Below are 20,146 nucleotides of genomic sequence, written 5' to 3' on the forward strand. Positions count from 1 at the left end.
CGCTTTGCCTCTTGCTCTGGCAGCCGGCCCGACCCACCGCTGCCCCAGCCCGGTCAGCGCTGCTGCGGGGAGATGCTGTGGCTGGAAGTCAGGAGGGGAACAGGACAGAGCCAGGCTCTTCGCTTTGGGAAGCTTTGTCATGCCTGAACCTTCCATGCTACTGTGAGGGTGGTGGGAGTGTGGGCTGGTCCCCTGAGCCTGTGACCTGCGTGGGCAGAGCCGTGTCCACTATGTGTGGAGAGACGAGGGGGAAGATTTGGGCTTGGTTGTGTGGGGTGGTTGCAGATGGAGTCTGCGCAGAGGCTGAGCTGTTGGGATGTGCGGCTGAGGAAAAGGTGCTGCCCTGCTTGTGCTTTGAGTGAGGAGGGGTCAAAGTGGGGGGTCGAAGCTGGTCCCTGCCCACGCAGCATCCCGAATATCTGATCCATCTGGAGCCTGGGCAGGATCCCAGCCATGTGGGGTGTTTACCAGCTCCCTGGAGGGAGCGTGGTTCCCCCACCACTTCCACTTCATCACCAGCTTATTTCAACCACAGCTCCTGGCTCTGCCTGAGCTGCTGGTGGGGTTTTTGGGATGGATCCTGCCCTGCAGCAGGGGCTGGGCAGGAGTCCCTCTAAGCCCCACTGCTTTCTGCCAGCCTGGTGCGATCCCGGCGCTGTCACGTCAGCAGGATTTGCCGCTCTGGTGCTCCACAGGACCGGCTGGGCCGGTTCTGGCCCTGCTCCCCCAGGGAGCTGAAGCCCTTCTCACCTCCCAGCTGCTCTCGGGGGGCTGCTGGAGGGAGCCAGCACACTCACAGGAGCTGGAGCTGTGCTGGTGAAGGTTGCTCCAGGGGGATGCGAGCGTGCAGCAATCTTCCAGGAAGAGCCAGTGGCCTCAAATGGCTTCCCCCTGCCAGCCCCACTTCACGTGGCTGCCTGGTGAGTCACACAGCCCTGCCAGGCTGCCCGGTGCTAGGCAGGCTGGGGACCCCGGCAAGGCTTGGTACCTCTCCTGGCTCCCTTCCCCTGCTCCCCACACAGCCCTGGCTCTCTGGAAGAGCAGATGAGGAAGAGCGGAGGGACCCATCTGTGGGAGTGATGGGGTCTTGCTGTTCACGGCTCAGCAGGGTGCAGGTGGGCTGGCAGGACCCAGCAGGCTTGAGTGCATCCCTGGAGGGTCCCTAGAACAAAGCAAGTGGCAGAAACATGCCCCCTCCCTCCCCAGGGACTGCCAGCCCTCCGCTGGGAACAGAGGCCCAGCCTTTCCCATAGCCCTGTCCCACCCATCTTCCCCCGACACAGAAAAGCTGTCCCAGGCGTGCTGCGGCAGCAGTAAATAGACTGATTTTAATGCACATAACACCCAACATCACCATGGGAAGGATTTGTCTTTTCCCTCGCAACCTTCTCAGGCCACCAGCTGCGAAATGCAGCTGCCCCTGGCACCCCAGCTGCCTGCACAGAGCCGGCTTGGGCTGGTTCTCCCATCGGCCATGTCCCTGGCTTCAGCGGCATCCCCACAGCTTGGTGAGGCTGTTGGGCTGGTCCAGCAGGGAAGAGCTTTTAGGCTACAGAGAGGGTGAAGGCAGGGCCTGGGGCCAGGGAGTGAGCCCTAAGGCACATCAGAGCAGGTTTGGAGAGCCCAAAACTCCCAGGAGCCAGAGCCTGGGTCCCCCTCAGCGCACACGTCTCAGTCTATCAGAAACTTCTCACCATCCACGTCTCTCCCCGCAGAGCCCTTGTGTAGGGAGGGGCAAAAATCGGAGCGGAGGAGGCGAGAGAAGTACATGAGTATCATGGCATCGAGCAGCAGGAGGTTGGCAGCGAGGAAGGCACCCTGGCCCTGGATCTCCACGTAGCGGACGAAGTACCAGGTGAGGTAAACCTGGGGCGCCAGGCGGAAGATGAAGTACATCACCAGGTTGACGTACTTGTTGGCCTTGTAGAGCGCCGGGGAAGGCACGTTGCTCATCTTCAGCAGCATGCGGAAGGTGAGAAAGATGTTGCTCACCTCCACCAGCAGCAGCAGCACCGCCGCCACCATGAAACGGCCTGTGATGATGAGCGAGACGAAGGCAGAGATGGCCTGGGAGGGTGGGGGAAGACACAGCAGGGTCAGCTCTCCCTCATTGTGGAGGGTAGTCCGTGCTTGCTGGGGTTTTGGCATACATAGTGCTGCTCCCTGCCACCCAGAGGTCCCACCAGCCCCCCCCCCAGGCACCTGGGCTAAGGGAAAACCAGTCTGGAGAGCCCATTCTCCTGGGACCAGCTACACCTCCTTGTGCTGGGGAGCTGGGACCAGCCTCCAGCTCTTTCCCTCACCCGGTGCGGCAACCTGTCTGGCTCCCGGCACTCGGAGCCAACACTGGCAGGCGTCCTGCCCCGCCGGGCGCCCTCGCCTTGATGCACAGCCAGGGCGAGGCGGAGGGAAGGGCTCCGGCTTGCCCCACTGGAGCGCTCAAAACCCGCATGGGCTGAGCCCCGGGGGCCGTACTCACCATGGCGTGGTGCACCAGGTACTCCCAAGATGAGCGGGACTGGTGGCTGAAGATGATGTCAAGGCTGTCGTGGATGAAGTAGCCTGTGGGATGAGCGAGAAGAACTGAGGGGGTCGGGCTTGTGCATCGTCACCCGCTGTGATAAGGGGGAGCAGTGAGGAGGGGGAAGGTGGCATGACCGTGTGCCAGGTGTGGGGAACGCCTCTGCCCTGGCTGAGTGTTGGGAAGCGGCCAGGCCCTGGGGCTGGCGGCCTGGGAGCTCTGTGTTTGTGGTTAAAGCAGGAGGCACAGAGATTCGCTCGGCGCTTGAGCTGGGGGCTCAGCCCAGGTGGTGGGTGGGCTGGGTGAGGCTGAAAAGGCATAGCCCGGTGGGGTGGCCATGTCCATCGCCCTGCCTGGCCCCTTACCTGAGGAGAAGCAGACCAGCAGGTGCCCTGAGACGCTGTAGCCGTCCTCGATGTTGGAGAGCAGCTCCGGGGAGTGCCAGAGGCTGCGGAAGAGGAGCGAAGGGGGGTCACTTGGGTATCAGTGCGGGGACCCTGACGGCCCCGCCCCGTGCCTCCTCCCCTGGGGGCAGCGCCCAGGGTCGTGCTCTCGCTGGGGCTCGAAGCCCCGGTCAGGATGTGCCCCATGCCCCTGCCCGCAACCCGCGGTACCTGAAGAGGGCCCATAGCCCTGCCAACACGGAGTGTGCGAAAGAGACCAGGAGGTTCCACCAGCGCCAGGCGCGGCCGGGGCGGCTCCGCACGGCGGCGGGCTGGGGCAGGGCCAGTGCCGCCCGCCGCAGCGCTGCGAAGATCGCCACGCTGCCGCCCACCAGCGCCGCCGAAGCCGCCCGCCAGCCCGGGCCCATCGCGCCCCGCTCCGCCGGGCCGGGACAAGCGGCGGCGGGGCGGGCGGGGCCGGCGGGCGGGGCCGGGATGTCCACGCCTCCCATGCTTGGCCACGCCTTCCAACATTGGCCACGCCTCCTATGCTTGGCCACGCCTCCTCCGTTTGACCGCGCCTGCGCGGGAGGCGGTGTGAGGGGGCGGGGCTGGGCGTATGTGTGCATGTGCGCGCGCGGCTTTGCACGTACGTGTGCAAGGCGCTGCGCGGGTGTCTGGAAGGTGTTGCACGGGGTGTGGCCCTTGTTCCTGCTGAGCGCTGTGTGTGTGCGAGGCGTTGCACGCGTGGGTGTCCGGTGTTGCACACGTGCAGGGCGTTGCACGTCTGCACCGAGCAGCACAGGAGCGGGGACACAACGCGTTGCGCAGCTGTGCTGTGCCCTGCACATCTGTGCAGGTACCGCACAGCTGGCGTGGGCCGCGCACATCTGTCCTGGGCTGCCCGGGGTGGTGGTGGCGCCTGGCACGGTGGGGATACCGGGAAAACCAGCGTGCCGTGGAAAAATGGTGGATAAATGGGTTGGGAGCGCAGCGGCTGGGTGTGCGCAGCGAGCTCCCACAGCCCGCACGGACACTTGGGGGGACCGGGGCGAGGTGGGGAACGCAGGTGCCCCCGAACATCAGTATGGCAACGGGGTGAGGCCGGTTCTGTGGGCACCGCGACACGGCTGGTTCCCGTGTGGGGGCCCCATCGCTGTCCCCCCAGTGCGGGGCACCGGGCTCTGGCTGCCCCCCCGCCCCGCGGTGGGCCGGGCTGGGTGTCGCTAGATGGCAGCATGGCCACGTGGCCTGGGGGTGGCACTGCCACCGCTGTCCCCGCTCCAGGACGGGAGCAGCCATCTCTGTGTGCAGGGCACAGAGCCCCCTCCGCGCTATAGGTGCCCCCATGGCCGGCTCGAGGGGTGCTCGTGGTCCTGGGGGTCTAAAGCGGGTTGCGGGGGCAGGGAGGGGACCTGGGCCCTTTGTGCCTGGCCTTACGGTAGCACAGCCCCCCGGGATGGGTGCGCCCCAGACTCGGGGCTGTGGGGCAGGAGGCTGCTGCAGGCACCGCCGCTCTTTGGGGGTGCAGGACGTTCTGCTGGCACCCCCAAGGCTGGGGACGGCAGGTCCAGGGCACCCCAAACCCCCCTCCCAAGGTGCTGCCTAAGGGGACCTGGCTCCCCATGAAACTGGGGGATGCCTTGGGCTGGCATCATCCGCTCTCCCGGCCGAGCCCCATCTCCCCGCAGCCCCTACACGAATGATGCTGGGAACGGGCGCGGCCCGCGGTGTTTTGTCTGCCCGCGGCCGCCGTAGCGGCTCCCGGAAGTGTCTCCATGGAGACAGGAGGAGCTCGGGTCTGGCCGGGGCGGTGATGGAGAAATACGAGCGGATCCGGGTGGTGGGGAGAGGGGCCTTCGGGTGAGGGCGGCCCCGTGGCACCGGGCGTGGGGGAACTGAGGGGGGTCTCGAAGCCTTTTAACCGTGGCAACGCGTGTGTGGGGAGCGCCGGCTGTGTGGCACCGCGGGGTGGGAGACCGCAAGCCCCATTACCATGGCAACAAGGCGCAGGGGCCCTATCGCCATGGCAACGGGGAGGTCAGCCGGCGTGTGGCACCCTGGGCGAGGGGGGGGGTCCAAGTCCTGGTTGTTTCCATGGCGATAGGGTGGCTTGTCACTGGGTGTGTGACACCCGCGGGGGGGGTGTGTGGATTGCAGGCCCTGTTACCATGGCGAGGGGGTGTACAGGCGCCGTGTGTCACTACAGGGTGGTGGCCAGGCCCTGTCGTCCCCCCGCCACTGCTGAGGCCTTGTCCCCATCCCACAGCATCGTGCACCTGTGCCTGCGCAAGGCCGACCAGAAGCTGGTGATCCTGAAGCAGATCCCGGTGGAGCAGATGAGCAAGGACGAGCGGCTGGCGGCGCAGAACGAGTGCCAGGTCCTCAAGCTGCTCAGCCACCCCAACGTCATTGAGTACTACGAGAACTTCCTGGAGGACAAGGCGCTCATGATCGCCATGGAATATGCCCCAGGTGTGCCCTGATCTCCTCAACAGGTCCAGGGCATGCCCAGCCATCAGCTCTCCTTGGGTCAGGCTGCTGTGGCCCTGTGTTGTGATTTTGGTAAAGATCCCACACCTTGGACCACCAAAGAGTCCAAACGTGTGTCTGGAACAGACGTAGAAAAGGATCTGAGGGTCCTGGTGGGCACCAAGCTGATTTTGAGTCAAGTGACTGATCATTAGCACAGGTTGCCCAGAGATGTGGAGTCACCATCCTTGGAGATATTCCAAAGACAGGTCATGGTCCTGGGTAACCAGCTCTTTGTGTCCCTGCTTGATCATGGGACTGGACCAGAGAACCTCCCGATGTCCCTTCCACCCTCAACTGGTGTGTGATTCTGTGATGATCTGCTTTACGCCTGCTAATCATGTCAGAAGCAGAGAGATTCCTATCACCTCTGTCACTGATAAGTGTGCTGCTATCTGCCCTTGGTTTACATTTCACAAACATTTCTCTTGATCAGCTCTCGGCCACGCTGCTGGTCCCATGGCTCTGTGTGGGAAGGTGTGATTTATAATGAAATTTGCTGTGGAATTTAAGATGAAATCAACATTTACATGAGGGTTCGTTAAAAGTTGTGCCTGAGACGTGAACCTGGACTTCCCCTTCTCGACAGGGGCCTCTTAGTGCCACGTGGCCTCTCGGACTGCAAGAATTCTCTTGTGCAGAACAGGCTTATCTTGTTCTGCCATCGAGGTTTATGTCCTTCTCCAAGAGCTGTAATTTTAGCGTTTCTTTTCCTGCTGCCTTTGACACTATGTCAACAGTAACTTCTCTCTTGCTGTTTCTTTGTCCCACCAACTGTGCAGCTATTGTTCTCCGCACGGTCCCGGGAGCATTGGAGGATGGTGCTGCGTGTCCCACCAGGCTGTGTTTTTTCCCATGTACTTTGCTTGTTAAGACATCTGTGGCTAATTCTCCCCAGCTTTTAGGCCGGGTTTGCACTGCTCTGTGCAGCCACCCTTGCTGACACCCCTTTGTTGTTCTTTTCAGGGGGCACATTAGCCGAGTTTATACATAAGCGCTGTAACTCCTTGCTGGACGAGGACACCATCCTGCACTTCTTCGTGCAGATCCTCCTGGCTCTTCACCACGTGCACACCAAGCAGATCCTGCACCGTGACCTGAAGACTCAGAACATCCTCTTGGACAAACATCGCATGATTGTCAAGATCGGAGACTTTGGTATCTCGAAAATCTTGAGCAGCAAGAGTAAAGCCTACACGGTGAGTGGCCTGGCTTTGCAAGGGAACTGCTGACCAAAATTCTGGACTTGTCTCATGATAGTCTCTTGGAAGCTGCTGTAGGCAGCGAGGCTGGATGTAGCCCACTTACAGTAGGCCCCATCCATGTTTCACATGCTGCTTTGCTCCTTGGAGTTTATATGGGCTGATGTCTTCATGCCCAAGTTTGTTGCAGCTCTGTGTGCTGCAAAAAGGTGAGAAAAGATCTGCCTGCCCATGCCTGGGAGAGGATGGAGTGTCTAGGCCCACTGGTAAAGGGTAGACAAGGTTCCTCCCGCTGTCAGAGGGGATGGATGGTATTTGCAGGCTTGTCTGACACATATTTGGCAACTGAATTCCTGCCTGTGCTCTGCTGTCCTGCTTTTTCGCAATCTCTTCTTTCTGCTTGAGACTTCAGTATCATTTCCCACCTGGTCTAATCTGACTAGACATTCATATCACTCTCATTGCTCTGGGCTCTGATGCTCTCATGTGGATAGGATCAAAATTAGAGGTAATCTCTGTGCAAGGGAGGTCTCTGGAAAGGCAAATCCTCCTGTTTTTCACTGAGATTGTCAGCCAGACGTTGACACCGAGGAACAGAAGCCCAGCTCCACTAAGCTTTGGTTGGTGGTGCTCTAGCCAGTCTGCGCACTGGGCTCTAAACTGAGCCTTTCTCTTTCCACCTCCCTGCCCCAGTTTCGCAGCATCACGGCGGATTTCTGTCTCTGCTAGGTTGTGGGAACTCCGTGTTACATCTCCCCAGAGCTCTGCGAAGGGAAGCCTTACAACCAGAAGAGCGATATCTGGGCTTTAGGCTGTGTGCTGTACGAACTCGCCAGCCTCAAGAGGGCTTTCGAAGCTGCGGTAAGAGGGATATATGGTTTACAGTAAACACAGGGAGCTGTGGCCTCTTACAGAGGTGAAAATGTGTGCTTGGATCCCTCTTCTCGCTGAGCCTGAAGGTGTGAAGACAGAGGCTGAGAACTTGTTGCTCCTTGGCCTTGCCTCTGACCACCCAGCCACTGTATGTATCTCTCTTGTTTTTCTCTCCAGAATCTTCCTGCCTTAGTATTGAAGATCATGAGCGGGACGTTTGCCCCAATATCGGATAGATACAGCCCCGACCTGCGCCAGCTCATCCTCAGCATGCTGAACCTGGATCCTTCTAAGCGGCCCCAGCTGAATGAGATCATGGCTCAAGCCATCTGCATTCGGCCCCTTCTGAACCTCTACACTGACGTGGGCAGTGTCAAAATGAGAAGGCAAGTGACACTGCCACCTTAATGTCCCCTGAGAGGGGCTGCCACAGCGCACGACATGTCTGACGGGCTCACTGTCTCCGTTGTGAGCTCTGAAAAGAGTGTTGTCCCCGTGCAGCTCCTGCGTTACCCAACGTGCAGCTGCTGCGGGCTGAGCGTGGCCCTGTGGTTCGGGGCCACGGCAGGTGTGGGCTTGTTGTGGCAGTAACAGTGAATAGAGAGTTGTGAGCTCAGGGGGAAGCAAACTGATGCCAACTCCCCTCTCTCAGGTGGTTCAAAGCACCTACTGAGGTAATTCTTCGGGCTATTCAGTTGTGGCTTATGCTGTAGCTCGGCCTGGACATTCTGTGATCCAGGACTCTGCAGGACCTGTTGGGCTGAGCTGACATTAGGACTGGATTTTGGTTTGGCAGGCCTGAAAAACCCTTGGCTCCAGTGCCGACAGTGACCCACAGCCGGACGGGGGGACGAGTGAGCAGCGCCAGGCCGAGGGGTGAGTCCTGGCATGGTGTGATCAACACAGCTCTCTTGGGAAGGATGCTTTCCCTTGGATGTCAGGGGTCAGGAAGGCACTTGAGCTTCTGGAGAGAGGAATTTAAGAGACATCACCTTCCCTGAGTCCTGGAGGAGCCCACAGGCACCGTGACTCTGGGGACCAAGCAGCTCTCTGGGTTTTCAATCCTTGAATCAAGTTTCTGGGGGTCATGAGGGGGCATGTCCCAGCAAGTGGCACTGGTAACAATTAGCTAGACCTGTTGTGTTGCTGCTTCCCTCATTTCTGGGATAAAATACAAGGAGCTTTACCCATGTGCTTCTCTCAGCCCTGGCTGGGAGTTCCCCAGCAGCCCCTGGATGGCTGGTGTTGTTTCTTTTCCTGAGGAGAAACAGGGATCCATGTTGATGATTTCTCTTTGACCTGCAGGTGTTCGAGGCGGTTCAGCCAGGACAGGAATTCCTCCTCCACTGTCATCCATCTACACCTGGGGGAGCGGAATCACCACCCCGCTCCGCCTGCCCATGCTCAACACCGAGGTTGTGCAGGTGTCTGCTGGACGGACGCAGAAGGCCGGGGTCACCAAATCGGGGCGGCTCATCATGTGGGAGGTGAGTGATGGGGAGCCTGGGGCAGGCAGTGGTTGTGGAAGCCTCGGGGGTGTGATTCCTGAGGAGGAGACATTTCTGCTCTTTACACCGCTGTGTGCCCCAGGACCACAGTCCCATCCAGGGTGTAGGTGACGCTTCTGAGCCTGTGGGAAGGGGCTCATCTGCGTTCTCCAACCCCGCTCTTGCTGCGCAGAGGTGCAGAAGCTGACATGGCCTCTCTCCGCCAGGCTCCCCCCATGGGTGCTGCGGGAGGCCCTTCTCTCCCAGGAGCCACTGAGCAGCTCCAGCCTCAGTTTGTGTCCCGCTTTCTGGAGGGACAGTCCGGTGTGACCATCAAACACGTGTCCTGCGGTGATCTCTTCACAGCCTGCCTCACAGGTGAGCCGCTGCCTCCTGCCTTCTCCTGTCCGAGTCCCAGCCCGTTGGGGTTGGCAGCTGCTTTTGCAAATGCAGCGTGACGGCCTGGGGAGCCAGATCAGAGAGGAACCTGAGAGGAGCACTGGGCTGGGGTGACATGAAGGCCTTTGTGACCTGTAGCATCAGGTGGGGGTCAGAAATGGCAGGCATGGTCTTCCTATGATGCCATACTGGTCAACTTGTTCCCAAAGGTCTGTCTGGTTTGGGGAGGGCCACAAATCTCTGTTTGTTGTCCTGGCTGTGCTGGTGTCACCTGCAGCCAGAACTGGCCTGTACAGTGGGGGCCGCAGCGTGAGGAGCATCAGGGTAGTTCAGCCTTTTTTCTGTCACGTACTCTGAGTGTGACACAGATACAAGCAGTGACCAGCGGTGACTGGTGGTGTAGAGAGAAGTCACCATGAGCATGGCCAGTTGTCCTCAGCCATAGGCAGGCAGGGTCTGGAGCCATCTCAGAGTGGGCCAGGAGGCGTTCCAAGCGGGAGGGGAGTGCACACACCAGTCCGAGGCCGTGTTTGTGGAGCAAATCCCTCACAATGGTCCTGTGGGAGCCCCGTTTGCACTTCTGCTGGGGATCATGGCACCAAATGACAGATATGCACCCGGAAAACTCGGTAGGCATGTGTTTGTCCTCCCTCTCCGTGGCATTTCCTGCCACCCTTTGGCTGGGCAGCTGCTCAGTGAGCACCTCTGTGTATTTAACACCTTGACAGACGGTGGAGTTAGCAGCTCCTGCGTACACAGCTGCAATAACGTTATCTCAGCGCTCTCCTATCATCTGCTGTTTGTTTGCTGAGCTGTCGCAGCACATCAAGGCTGCTGCTCTCTGGAAGGTCGCTGAAGGCCTCTGGTTCCCCCAGCAAGTTATGGGTCAGAGTGGGTCCAAACAGAGCAGCTGTCCTGGGAGCCATGGCCAGCTCCACAGGCTGTGCCTGCCTTGCAGGGCCCCACGTGTGCCTGTAACATGACTTGTTTCTGCTTTTTCAGATAGGGGGATAATCATGACCTTCGGCAGCGGCAGCAATGGCTGTTTGGGGCATGGAAACTTCACGGACGTAAGCCAGGTTGGTTGTGGAGTGGTGGGCGTGCTGTCCCCCCAGGGTAAAGGATGAATCGTGCTGTTCATGGCACGTGAGCGGGCTCATCCCAGCTCCCGGGATGTGCATCCCAGGCGTGCTCTGGCATCTGACCCTCCTCCCCCTCCTCTCCCTGTCACTGCGGGTTTTAAAACACCCAACCTGCCGCTTTCTTTTTTTCTCCTCCTCTACACAATGATCCCTTTGAGCGTGGGGGAAGTCAAGAGCTGCCTTGTGGTTGCTGTTGGCAGGCTCCCAGCTTGGAGCCTGCCTCCAATCACACACCTGCCTGCTTCACTCTTGGCCTGCAGCTGCCAGGGTTCACTGAGAAAAGTTATTTTTCAAAAGAGCCAGTATTTAAAGAAGAGCTGTGTGTTTCCGATTGGCTTGAACACCAGGGCTGAGGGCCCATTCCTCCCTTCCAGCTTCTTCCTCGCCTGCTCTCGGATGTGGCAGCAGCCGATGGCTTCCAGCCGAGCCCAGGGACTGGTGCCATTTGTCACCGTGGTCAGCTGGCTCATTCGTTCCTGCTCCATCCGGAGCTGAGTTGCTCAGTGCTTATTGCTGGGGAGGGGAGACCAGTTGGGAGCAGCAGCCAGATCCCAACAAATGGTGCTTTTCACTTGAAGAAGATAATGAGAATGAGGCTCGCTGTGGCGAGGTGTCAGATCTAACAGCAGGTCACAGCAGGGCTTGGGCAAAATGTAGAGATCCTGGCCTCTCCCCACCCTAACGAATATGCAGCTGATAGCTCACAGCTCCTCTGCACAAGAGCTTTTCAGCCAGCGTACCCTGCACCAAGCCCCTGCCTGCTCAGAGTGTGCGTTAACAGCCCCTGGCACTCCCCGCGTGAGCAGGGGGGCGAATCCCAACCCTTTGGCTGATTCCCTCTCCAAACCGTTGTGCTGGCTGCTTTCTTCCGCCCCAGAGATGTTTGTGCTATCTTCTGTGCTGTGTGCACGTAGTCTCTAAACCCTTTGAAGACTGTTTGGAACAAAAAAAAAAAGCCAAATTCTCTGGTGTTTGTGTTGGATGAAAACTGGGATGCTGCCAGCGCTTGTGTTGAGGCTGGGGGGGCCGGGTGGGAGGGATGGGAGCAGCCGGGCAGGCTGGGAGGTCTCGGCTGACGGCTGCTGCTCTTCCCCTGCCAGCCCAAGATCGTGGAGGCCCTGCTGGGCTATGAGATGGTGCAGGTGGCCTGTGGCGCATCTCACGTTCTGGCTGTTTCCAACGAACGGGAAGTGTTTGCCTGGGGCAGGGGGGATAATGGTAAGAGATGTCTTGCTTTGCAAAACAGGGCTTGTGCTTTCCATTGCCTGTTCCCACTGCCTCGCCAGCCCCGCTTGCCCGCAGTCCTCTCCAGATGTGCCCGGTTAGGTGGGTGTGGAAGAGCTGCAGCTGCTTCACCGCATACCAGGGCCCCCGCACTTTGGGTTTTGCTGCCTTTCCTGGTGATGGGTCCCAGGCTGGGCTCTATGTCGATGCCGTTGTTCATGGGGGTGTGCTCAGGTGGTGTGTTGCCATCAGCTGTGTCCCGCTCTGCTCCTTTTGCCAGGTCGGCTTGGGCTGGGAACCCTGGAGTGCCACAACTCCCCCCAGCAGGTCACAGTCCCCCCAGAGCACGAGGCTCAGAGGGTCATCTGCGGCATCGATTCCTCCATGGTCCTCACAGTGAAGAACCAGATTCTTGCTTGTGGGAGCAACAGGTAAGGGGGTGAAGGTCTGTGCTCCAGAGCTTGTCCGCAGCCTCCTGAGCCTGTCCAGCCCAGGAAGAGCGAGCGGGAGGCTCTAGAAGACATCTCTGTGTGATCCTACTTCCCAGCATCCTGCTGCTGGGGCAGGATTTGTCTCTGGGGTGTCTGTACCAGGCTGCATTCAGCCAGTTCTAAACTGTGCTTTTCCCCATGCAGGTGTAACAAGCTGGGCCTAGATAGGATCAACTCAGCAGAGGAGCCTTTGGCAGAGGACCAGGTGGAAGAAGCCACCACGTTCGTGTGTGCCCGGTCATCCCCTTTGAACCAGGAGCCGATTGTGTGTGCTGACATCGGTACAGCACACTCAGCTGCAGTCACAGGTGAGGGGTGTGTGCCCAAATCCCTGAGGGGGACACCTACGTTTTTACTGTTCTCCTGCCTCTGGTTCCCATGGGCAGAGGCCTCACAGATGCTCAAGAGGCATCATGCTCTTGATGTTGGAGCTCTGTGGAGCAGGATGTTCAGCATATCAGAGAGCAACGGCCTTCAGGGGCTTCAGTGCATCCTCAGTTGAAACCCGGTTGTTTTTCTCCTCTCTGTTCTCAGCTTCTGGCCGGTGTTACACCTTTGGGAGCAACCAGCATGGGCAACTGGGCACCAACTCAGGCCGCAACAGCCGTGTACCACACCTGGTTGTGGGGCTCCAGGCAATGAAGGTCACCGTCGTGGCTTGTGGGGATGCCTTCACCGTGGCCATCGGAGCAGGTAAGGCTGAAGCCCCTGTGTCCTGGGCTGCAGCAGGATCTGGCTTTCCTCTGCCTGTAATCCATGCTGTGGCCAAGGCAGACCCTGGAGACAGCCCAGAATGGCACTGGGGGGCTCGGAGGTGTTTGCTGGTGAGCTCTGTATGCAGCAAGATGTGTATATGCTTCTGCAGATGGCGAGGTGTGCACGTGGGGGAAAGGAGCCAGGGGACGCCTGGGCAGGAAGGACGAGGAAACGGGAACCCCAAGACCGGTGCAGCTGGAGGAGACACATCCATACCTGGTGACCTCTGTAGCCTGCTGCCATGGGAACACACTGCTGGCAGTAAAGCGTGAGTAGAGGCGTCGTTACTGCGATTCCTGCCCTGAGGACCCAGCCAGACACAATGCCTTGTGACCAAAGCTGTACTGAGTAACCCTGGCACATAAGCTCTGTGTTATTCTAGTCCTTCTAGAGCTGTAGGTGAATAGAAAATAACTCAAATCCCATAAAAATTCCCCCCCTGTGCAGCACAGTGACCCTGCTGCTTACACAGGGCTGGGGGAGCAGAGGGATGGCAGAGACGGTCTCGTGCACTCCCAGACAGGTGGGCTGGCCGAGCTGTGACCGGTGGGGAGCTGGTGTGCTGGCAGTCCACCGAGTATCCAAAAAGAGCAGCTCTCTAATTGATGCTGCTGAAATAGAAGCTGAGATTTGAGGCGTCATTATGGCTGCTGGCTTTCCATTGTGGTTTGGAAAAGATAGTGATGGTTTTGTGGTTCTTCTCTGCTCGGGCCAAAAGCGGCATCGTTGAGTGGTTAAAACGTGCCCATGGCGTGACCTGCCCTTCCGTTGCCTGGATGTAGGATGGGAGCCTGTCCCAGACTGCTGGAGGGCCCTTTCTTCCTCCTCTACCAGCCTGATTATGGCCTCGGTGCTGGGCTGAGGGATTCCAGTCCCAGCCCACTTCAAGGAGGCTAATTACACCCCGGAGGGGAGGAGGCCCAGCTGACTGCCCCAGCGCAGCGGAATAGACCCTGTTTCCCGTTCTTTCCCTGCAAGTGCCGAGCTCTCACGTGATGTGTGCTGCCACGTGAAGGGGACGCGGAATGGCTGAGTCCCCAGGCCTGGGAACAAGTAGAGCATTTGTCATGGGAGTAAAAGGGTTTTGTTTTTGCAGGCTGCTCGCCCCTTCCGCTGCCGGAGTCACCCTGTGCCCTGCGGCAGCTGGTTTGCGGGCTCCCACCTGCAGCTCTGTGAGAGTGAGGGCTCAGCACGTAGCCCCACTGCTGTCCCCCTGCACTGCCCCGTCCAAAACCTGGACCCACCTTCCTGCTACTGGAAGGACAAACTCAGCAGCAGCGGTGTCAGGGCAGCAGCATTGCCTGCTCCCGCGTCCCTCAGTGACCAGGATGCAAAAAGCGCTGAGAGCTCTGGAAAAAGCTCAGTTCTGACTCTGGACTTTCACACAGCTCAGTCTGTCTGGAAACCTCTCCAGAGAGAGCACGAGAACTGGTGACATGTTTGATGTCATTGCTGCTGTCAGCTCTGGCTGTGATCTGGCCTGGAGAAGGTGCTGGCACAGGCGAGTGATGTTCCCTCTTTGGTGCGGCAGTTCAGCATCATTTTGCTGTTTTCAATGCTGTTTTTAACTGCCTTGGACTTGTGCCTGCTTTATCGCGAGGCCGCTGCTGCGCCCTTCTCTCAATCCCACTGCAAACAGAGGAATAACTGGGAGAAGCTGGGCGTGCTGGAGAGGAGGGTGCAAGCCCCAGGAGATTGCATTTCAACTGCTTGTGCCACTTCTGAGGTCTTGCAGCAGCTTCCTTGTGCAGTGGGACAGAGATTAAGGTGCCCATCTGTTGGGTGTCTGGCCTGTGCGGGGCAGGGCACTGCTCCCTATAGCTTCATCACGATGGCAACTTACAGCTTATCCTTGGTCCTTGCCTTTTGTGTTTCAGCTGCCGCAGAAGAGTCGCCTTCCCAGTGAGTTTGAGTTGAGAGGGGCCGTATCCAGCCTCATGGAGCTCCAGCCTGGCTTGGACCTGCACCCCCAGGCTCGGGAGCTCCTCAGCTGCGCTCCGAAGGCAGCGACCTGGAAACAGGGAGCTCTGAACGATGGTTCCCACGGAACCGGAGCTGGTCTCACTTGTCAAATCAACGCTGCGAACCTCCAGTGCCTTAAGCTGCTGCCCTGGACCTGCCGTGGGGCGAACATCCCCGGAGCTGCGGTGCTGTGTTCAGGGGTTTGTGCTGAGGCTCTGGCCCTCCCTGCTGGAAGTGCCTGTGTAGAAGGGTGAGGAGCACAGAGGTTGTTTTCCTCCGTGGAAACCGTCTCTGGTTACAAAGCCCGGGCTGACAGCTCGGTGTCTGAGAGAGCTGTCAGCCTCTGCGCAGCGGTGTCTGGAGTTAGGGCCCCAGGCGCTGCGCTGGGTGACTAAGTGCAAACCTCTTTTCTAATTAGAGAAGTCTGTCCTTTCCCATCCCCCCGCCCCCCCCTTTAAAACATTTCACCCATTTGTTGAGCTGTTCAGCACGCTTTTGAGGGTCCTGGCTCGCACGGCTGGCCGAACCCAGCACAAGCAGCCCTGCTTGCTCTGCCGAAATGCCGCCTGGAGCTTTCCAATTACAGCCTTCCCTGGCCCCAGGAGCTCACCGGAGGATCCTCCAGCTGACATTTGTCCTCAGGCCCCTAAATCCTGCTGCTGACCAGCTCCCAGGCTCCCAGCTGAGCTAGTGGAAAGCAGCAAAACACAGTGAGCAATTGTCAGTAATTGAAATTTTTTAACCCACATCTCCCCAGGGAGATGATGAGTTTTCACCAAGGATCCTTTCTGCAGGCAGGAGGGGGCACATCACGGTGTCACAGGCACGAGTTACATTTTTCATCTCCAGAAGGGTCGTTTCCTTTCCTTTTTTTTCCTCCTCTTTTCTTTTTTTAACTTACATCTGCCCTGGGCCATTTTTTGATGAGCTTCTGTCTCTGATCTGTCTGACATTGCAAATGCTCTTGCCTTTCACATCCATCTTTGTGCTGTTGCCAATCTGTTGTGTATAAAGTCAATGCTTTCATAAGCTGGCTGAGATGAAATCTCTCTAATTATTTTTGTGATTCTTTCCTGTTTTCAATGAGGGAAACCTCGCCGGGCTCTGGTAGGAGCCGACTGATCCTTCTGTCGTGTGAAAGGTGATGAATTTCTGCTGTTCTCTTGCTTTTTCCTCCCAGGCTCCGGCTCTAAGGGAACCGGCAGAGGCGTGTGCAGCCCTGACAGCAGACACGGCCTCCCTGTTTGGCTCCTGGCGGGGTGGGTGTGCGGGGTTTTTCCCTGCCGTTTTTGTTTCTTGTGGAGCTGCCTTTTCAGGCGGTTACACCCTGCTATCCCAGGAAGCTGCCGCGGCGTTCAAAGGCTCTGCCAGTCCTTTGGCACTCGCCTTGTGCTGCGGGTTACAGGGACGGCTCCCACAGCCCAGTGTCAGCGTTGGGGAACGTGTTCTCTGCTCCCAGACTGTCCTGGGCATTGGGGTAATTGCAGGGCTGGGTTAAATTGCCTCCAAGCCCCTCTGGGATGCTGCATGTCCTATTTGCACTGAGCTAGTGGCAGCACCAGCTCCCACAGCAACAGATTTCTCTTGGCTGTGTTGTGCTCAGCTCTCGGGGTGCCCTCGCCCCACACCACGTGTAAATACATCCCATAAGATCACTGATCTGCTGGTGTTGGGTGGGTTGGTTTATGGCTTAATGATGCCTTTGCATGGCAGGGGCTGGAAGTGTCACTGGCTTGAATATTGGGACCCTTCGCTCTGGGCTGGGGGTACCAGTACAGACCAGTGTGCTTTGTGCTGGGGGCTCGCAGCAAGGGCTGGAGCCCTCGGGATTTCGCAGCCTGTGTGCTTGGTGCATGAGTTCAGCTGTGAAGCCCAGTGAGATGATTTGAATAATTTAATACCGGGCTGTGACCAAGCCTGGAGAAAAGGGTAAAGGAAACAAAGAGGCCCCCAGCCCCGAGCAACAATAGCTCTTGAAACGACAAGCTGAGGCATGTCCGCGCTGCCTGAGGCAGAGAGCAGCCTGGGCAAATAGGCCAGTTGCATTCCTCACGTCTGCTGCTTTGTTTCCCTGCAGAAGCTCCCGGTGCAAACTGCAGGTCTCAGGGCTTCTCCCTTTATCCATGTTTTGTTCTGGTGGTGGATCAGCCGCGTCCCCGCGGCTCTTCCCGCTGAGGAAGGCAGGGACGGAAGGGAGCGGGTAGGGAGGTGATGCGGGGGTGAGGCTGCCTGGGCTTGTGCATCCTGGCCAGCATGGTCCCCTCTGGTCGTTGTCACCCAGGGAAAGCCTGACCCCATTGCTGTGCTCGTTAAGATCCTGCGGACCTGGGGCCACCGCTGCCAGCAGGAAACAGCCCAGACCACTGGCTGATCCCGCAGCTGATTCGATTTGATTCTTGCACCTCTGTTGTGGTCGTATCCCCGTTCCCACCAGGCTTGGCAGAACATTTGGTTATTGTCCATCTGTCCAACCACGTCGCTGCCCTCACCTCTCACCTTTCCTGGGCACGAGTGCCCAGAAGCAGGGACAGGAGTCTCCCCACTCCTTTCGCTGGGGCTCCTTCCCCACCTTAACACTAGAAGCTGGAACATTGGTTTTCGATCCCTCCCGTTTAAGTTAAATCCGAGGGCTGGGGCAGGGGTGCAGGGCAGGGAGAGGCCGGGGGAAGGAGGCAGGAGGCCTCCCCGAGCCCAGATGGGTTCAAGGACGGACCCATCACCAGGGACAGCGAACATATCGAACATATCGCCTGCACAAAGGGAATTGCCCTGCCCGGAGGTTGAGTGTCGCCTTTGTGCGAGACAAACGGCCGGCTGTGATGTTGAGTGCAGGGAGGGCTTGGTGAGGGAGAGGGGAAAAGGGGGAGATCTTTGTTTGCAGGGTCTGACACCTCCCAGCCGTCCTGCCGGCACAGCCAGCGCCTTCTGATGGTTTTGTCAGCTCCTGGCTAATTAGCGGAGATGCTCTTTAGTGAGGTTAGGAAAGAAAAATTTTTAAAACATCAAAGAGAAGCAGTAAATAGTGATAGATCTCAGCTCTGTTTCATGCCCGTCATCGGAGACAAAGCCTTTCTAAGCTTGCAGGAGCGGTGTGTCCTGTGCCTTCTGTTGGGGGGGCCCGGGAGTCCCATCGCCCCGTGGGCCCATCCTGTTGTCCTGAACCTGGTCCCACAGCCGTGTCCAGGGATGGTTTTTAGACAGGGCCGGGTCGCAGCGTGTTGGGGCGGGTGCGTGGGGCAGCGTGCCGTCGTGTTGGGGCGGGTGCGTGGGGCAGTGTGCCGTCGTGTTGGGGCGGGGGTGTGGGGCAGTGTGCCGTCGTGTTGGGGCGGGTGTGTGGGGCAGTGTGCCGTCGTGTTGGGGCGGGGGTGTGGGGCAGTGTGCTGTTGTGTTGGGGCGGGGGTGTGGGGCAGTGTGCTGTCGTGTTGGGGCGGGGGTGTGGGGCAGTGTGCTGTTGTGTTGGGGCGGGGGTGTGGGGCAGTGTGCTGTCGTGTTGGGGCGGGGGTGTGGGGCAGTGTGCTGTCGTGTTGGAGCGGGGGTGTGGGGCAGTGTGCTGTCGTGTTGGGGCGGGTGTGTGGGGCAGTGTGCTGTCGTGTTGGGGCGGGGGTGTGGGGCAGTGTGCTGTCGGGCCAGCCTGGCTCCAGGGCGCGCTGGGCTTAGTGGCAGAACCAGACGGACCGATCCTGCCCTGGGGGGTTCACAGCTCCGAGCAAACCAGGACGGGAACATCTTAACTCCAGTCTGCCACCCCTGTGGCAGCTCGGAGGTGCCCACTGCACCCCTCTGCTCTCTCCTCTATTGCCCGCTGTTTGTTTTCACATGTTGGGTTTCCAGGCTCTCTGGGAGCTGGTTAAAGTTTAGCTTGCTGCCCTCTGCCACCCGAGCAGGCTGCCAGCTAGTCACAACCCTCGGAAAAGACCCCACGATGGCCGTTCACCCTTCATGTACCCCAGTACAGGCTGCCCTGCTATTTGGGTGTCAGGAACTAAAGCCAGTGGCAGGGTAACCCCAGAAATCTGCCACCCATCCCCTTCTTGGCAGCTCCGGCAGCGCGAGCAGGCTGCCTGCCTTCCCCCCGGGCTGCTGGAGGGTTTTATTTTAAGCAGAGCCTCTCGGGGAGACTAGTAACGTGAGCTCCTTGAGTGACAAGTGATAGAGCTTGACTTGCTTAGCGTGTCCCCCAGGAATCCCTCTCCTCTGCCATTTGCTAATTGAAAACTGCTAACATTTGGGTCTGGAGCAACTGCCGCCTTTAATGGGGAGCGGGGCTGGGGCGTGCGTTGGTGGGACTAACACATGCTCGCAGCCTGTCATCTGCTCCTCTCCATCTCTAGGGAAAGGGGCAAATATTCCCATATGCTGCTCTGGTTTCTGAAAGAGTGAAGTGGGGGCTGGAGCCAGACGGGTTTTTCTTTTATTCTCCCTCCTCCAAGCCCTTGCTAGAAGGTTAGAAACCCCCGGGCTGGGGGGCTGCTGTTGGCTGCAGGCTGGGGCATCAGCTCTGAGCAGGATGAAGCCACAGGAGCGTGTGTTCCCCCTTTTCCTGGGGGGTGGGGGTCAGGGCAGACCCTCCATGTCCTGCTCGGTGTTACACCCTGCCGTGCGTGCTGGTTGGGACATGGATCGCTCTCTGTGGCAGGACTGGCTGTGTGAACTGAGCCAGCGCTGCCAAGGAGGGGACACAGGGTCAGCAAGGACAGCGCTGAGTGTCCCCAGCCCCAGAGCCAAAGCCCAGCCCTGGGTCAGGGGGGGATCTGCAGGTTGTGCACAAGCCCCCCAGGTGACTGTGGCCGGTGTGATGCTCCACAAACCCTTGGGGTGACTGTGTGGTGGGTCCCAAACCCCCCGGGGTGACTCTGCCCAGTGTGGTGGGTCCCAAACCCACCGGGGTGACTGTGCCCGGTGTGATGCTCCCCTACTCCCTGGGGTGACTGTGATGGGTGCAGTGGGTCCCCAAACCCCTGGGGTGACTGTGCCCGGTGCGGTGGGTCCGCCCCCAGCCCGGATAGCCCATTCCCGACCCGCTGCTCCCCGCACCCCCGGGATGTCGTGGCCGCCCCAGCCCCCGCGGTGCGGTCGCGGCGGGGCGGGAGGCGGAGCGGGAGGCGGTGTCGGTGCCCGGCCCCGGTTGCGGGGCGGTGTCAGGCCGGTTCCACCGCCCCGTCCGGCCCCCGGGC

At 59.2% G+C, this 20,146-nt stretch overlaps 2 protein-coding genes across 2 annotated transcripts; one reads left to right on the forward strand and one right to left on the reverse strand.

Moving 5' to 3' along the window:
- Positions 1-1,300: 1,300 nt before the first annotated feature.
- TLCD1 (TLC domain containing 1) lies at positions 1,301-3,409 on the reverse strand. Its single transcript, XM_082068547.1, has 4 exons — positions 3,136-3,409; positions 2,887-2,969; positions 2,480-2,562; positions 1,301-2,067 (listed from the first exon to the last, which is right to left on the reverse strand). Exons 1-4 carry the CDS (start codon positions 3,330-3,332, stop codon positions 1,672-1,674), a joined length of 759 nt encoding a protein of 252 aa, XP_081924673.1. The 5' UTR covers positions 3,333-3,409; the 3' UTR covers positions 1,301-1,671.
- Positions 3,410-4,675: 1,266 nt separating this feature from the next.
- NEK8 (NIMA related kinase 8) lies at positions 4,676-16,001 on the forward strand. The gene is made up of 15 exons (XM_082068563.1): positions 4,676-4,767; positions 5,174-5,379; positions 6,403-6,635; positions 7,368-7,499; positions 7,689-7,897; positions 8,308-8,387; positions 8,817-8,998; positions 9,226-9,376; positions 10,400-10,476; positions 11,640-11,757; positions 12,044-12,194; positions 12,399-12,562; positions 12,789-12,947; positions 13,120-13,278; positions 14,888-16,001. The coding sequence occupies exons 1-15, from the start codon at positions 4,721-4,723 to the stop codon at positions 14,914-14,916; spliced, it is 2,097 nt and encodes a 698-aa protein (XP_081924689.1). The 5' UTR covers positions 4,676-4,720; the 3' UTR covers positions 14,917-16,001.
- The last annotated feature ends 4,145 nt before the right edge of the window (positions 16,002-20,146 follow it).

Source organism: Streptopelia decaocto (assembly GCF_964273445.1).
Source record: "Streptopelia decaocto genome assembly, chromosome: 18".
Classification (NCBI taxonomy): Eukaryota; Metazoa; Chordata; class Aves; order Columbiformes; family Columbidae; genus Streptopelia; species Streptopelia decaocto.

Excerpts from the sequence above, each read along its gene's own strand:
- NEK8 (XM_082068563.1), top strand. The coding sequence starts at position 4,721 with ATGGAGAAATACGAGCGGATCCGGGTGGTGGGGAGAGGGGCCTTCGG. Across the intron at positions 4,768-5,173 it reads GTGGGGAGAGGGGCCTTCGG|CATCGTGCACCTGTGCCTGC; the intron begins GTGAGGGCGGCC and ends CCCATCCCACAG. Across the intron at positions 12,948-13,119 it reads CACCGTGGCCATCGGAGCAG|ATGGCGAGGTGTGCACGTGG; the intron begins GTAAGGCTGAAG and ends ATGCTTCTGCAG.
- TLCD1 (XM_082068547.1), bottom strand. The coding sequence starts at position 3,332 with ATGGGCCCGGGCTGGCGGGCGGCTTCGGCGGCGCTGGTGGGCGGCAGC. Across the intron at positions 2,970-3,135 it reads GGGCTATGGGCCCTCTTCAG|CCTCTGGCACTCCCCGGAGC; the intron begins GTACCGCGGGTT and ends CCTCTTCCGCAG. Across the intron at positions 2,563-2,886 it reads GCTGGTCTGCTTCTCCTCAG|GCTACTTCATCCACGACAGC; the intron begins GTAAGGGGCCAG and ends CTCATCCCACAG.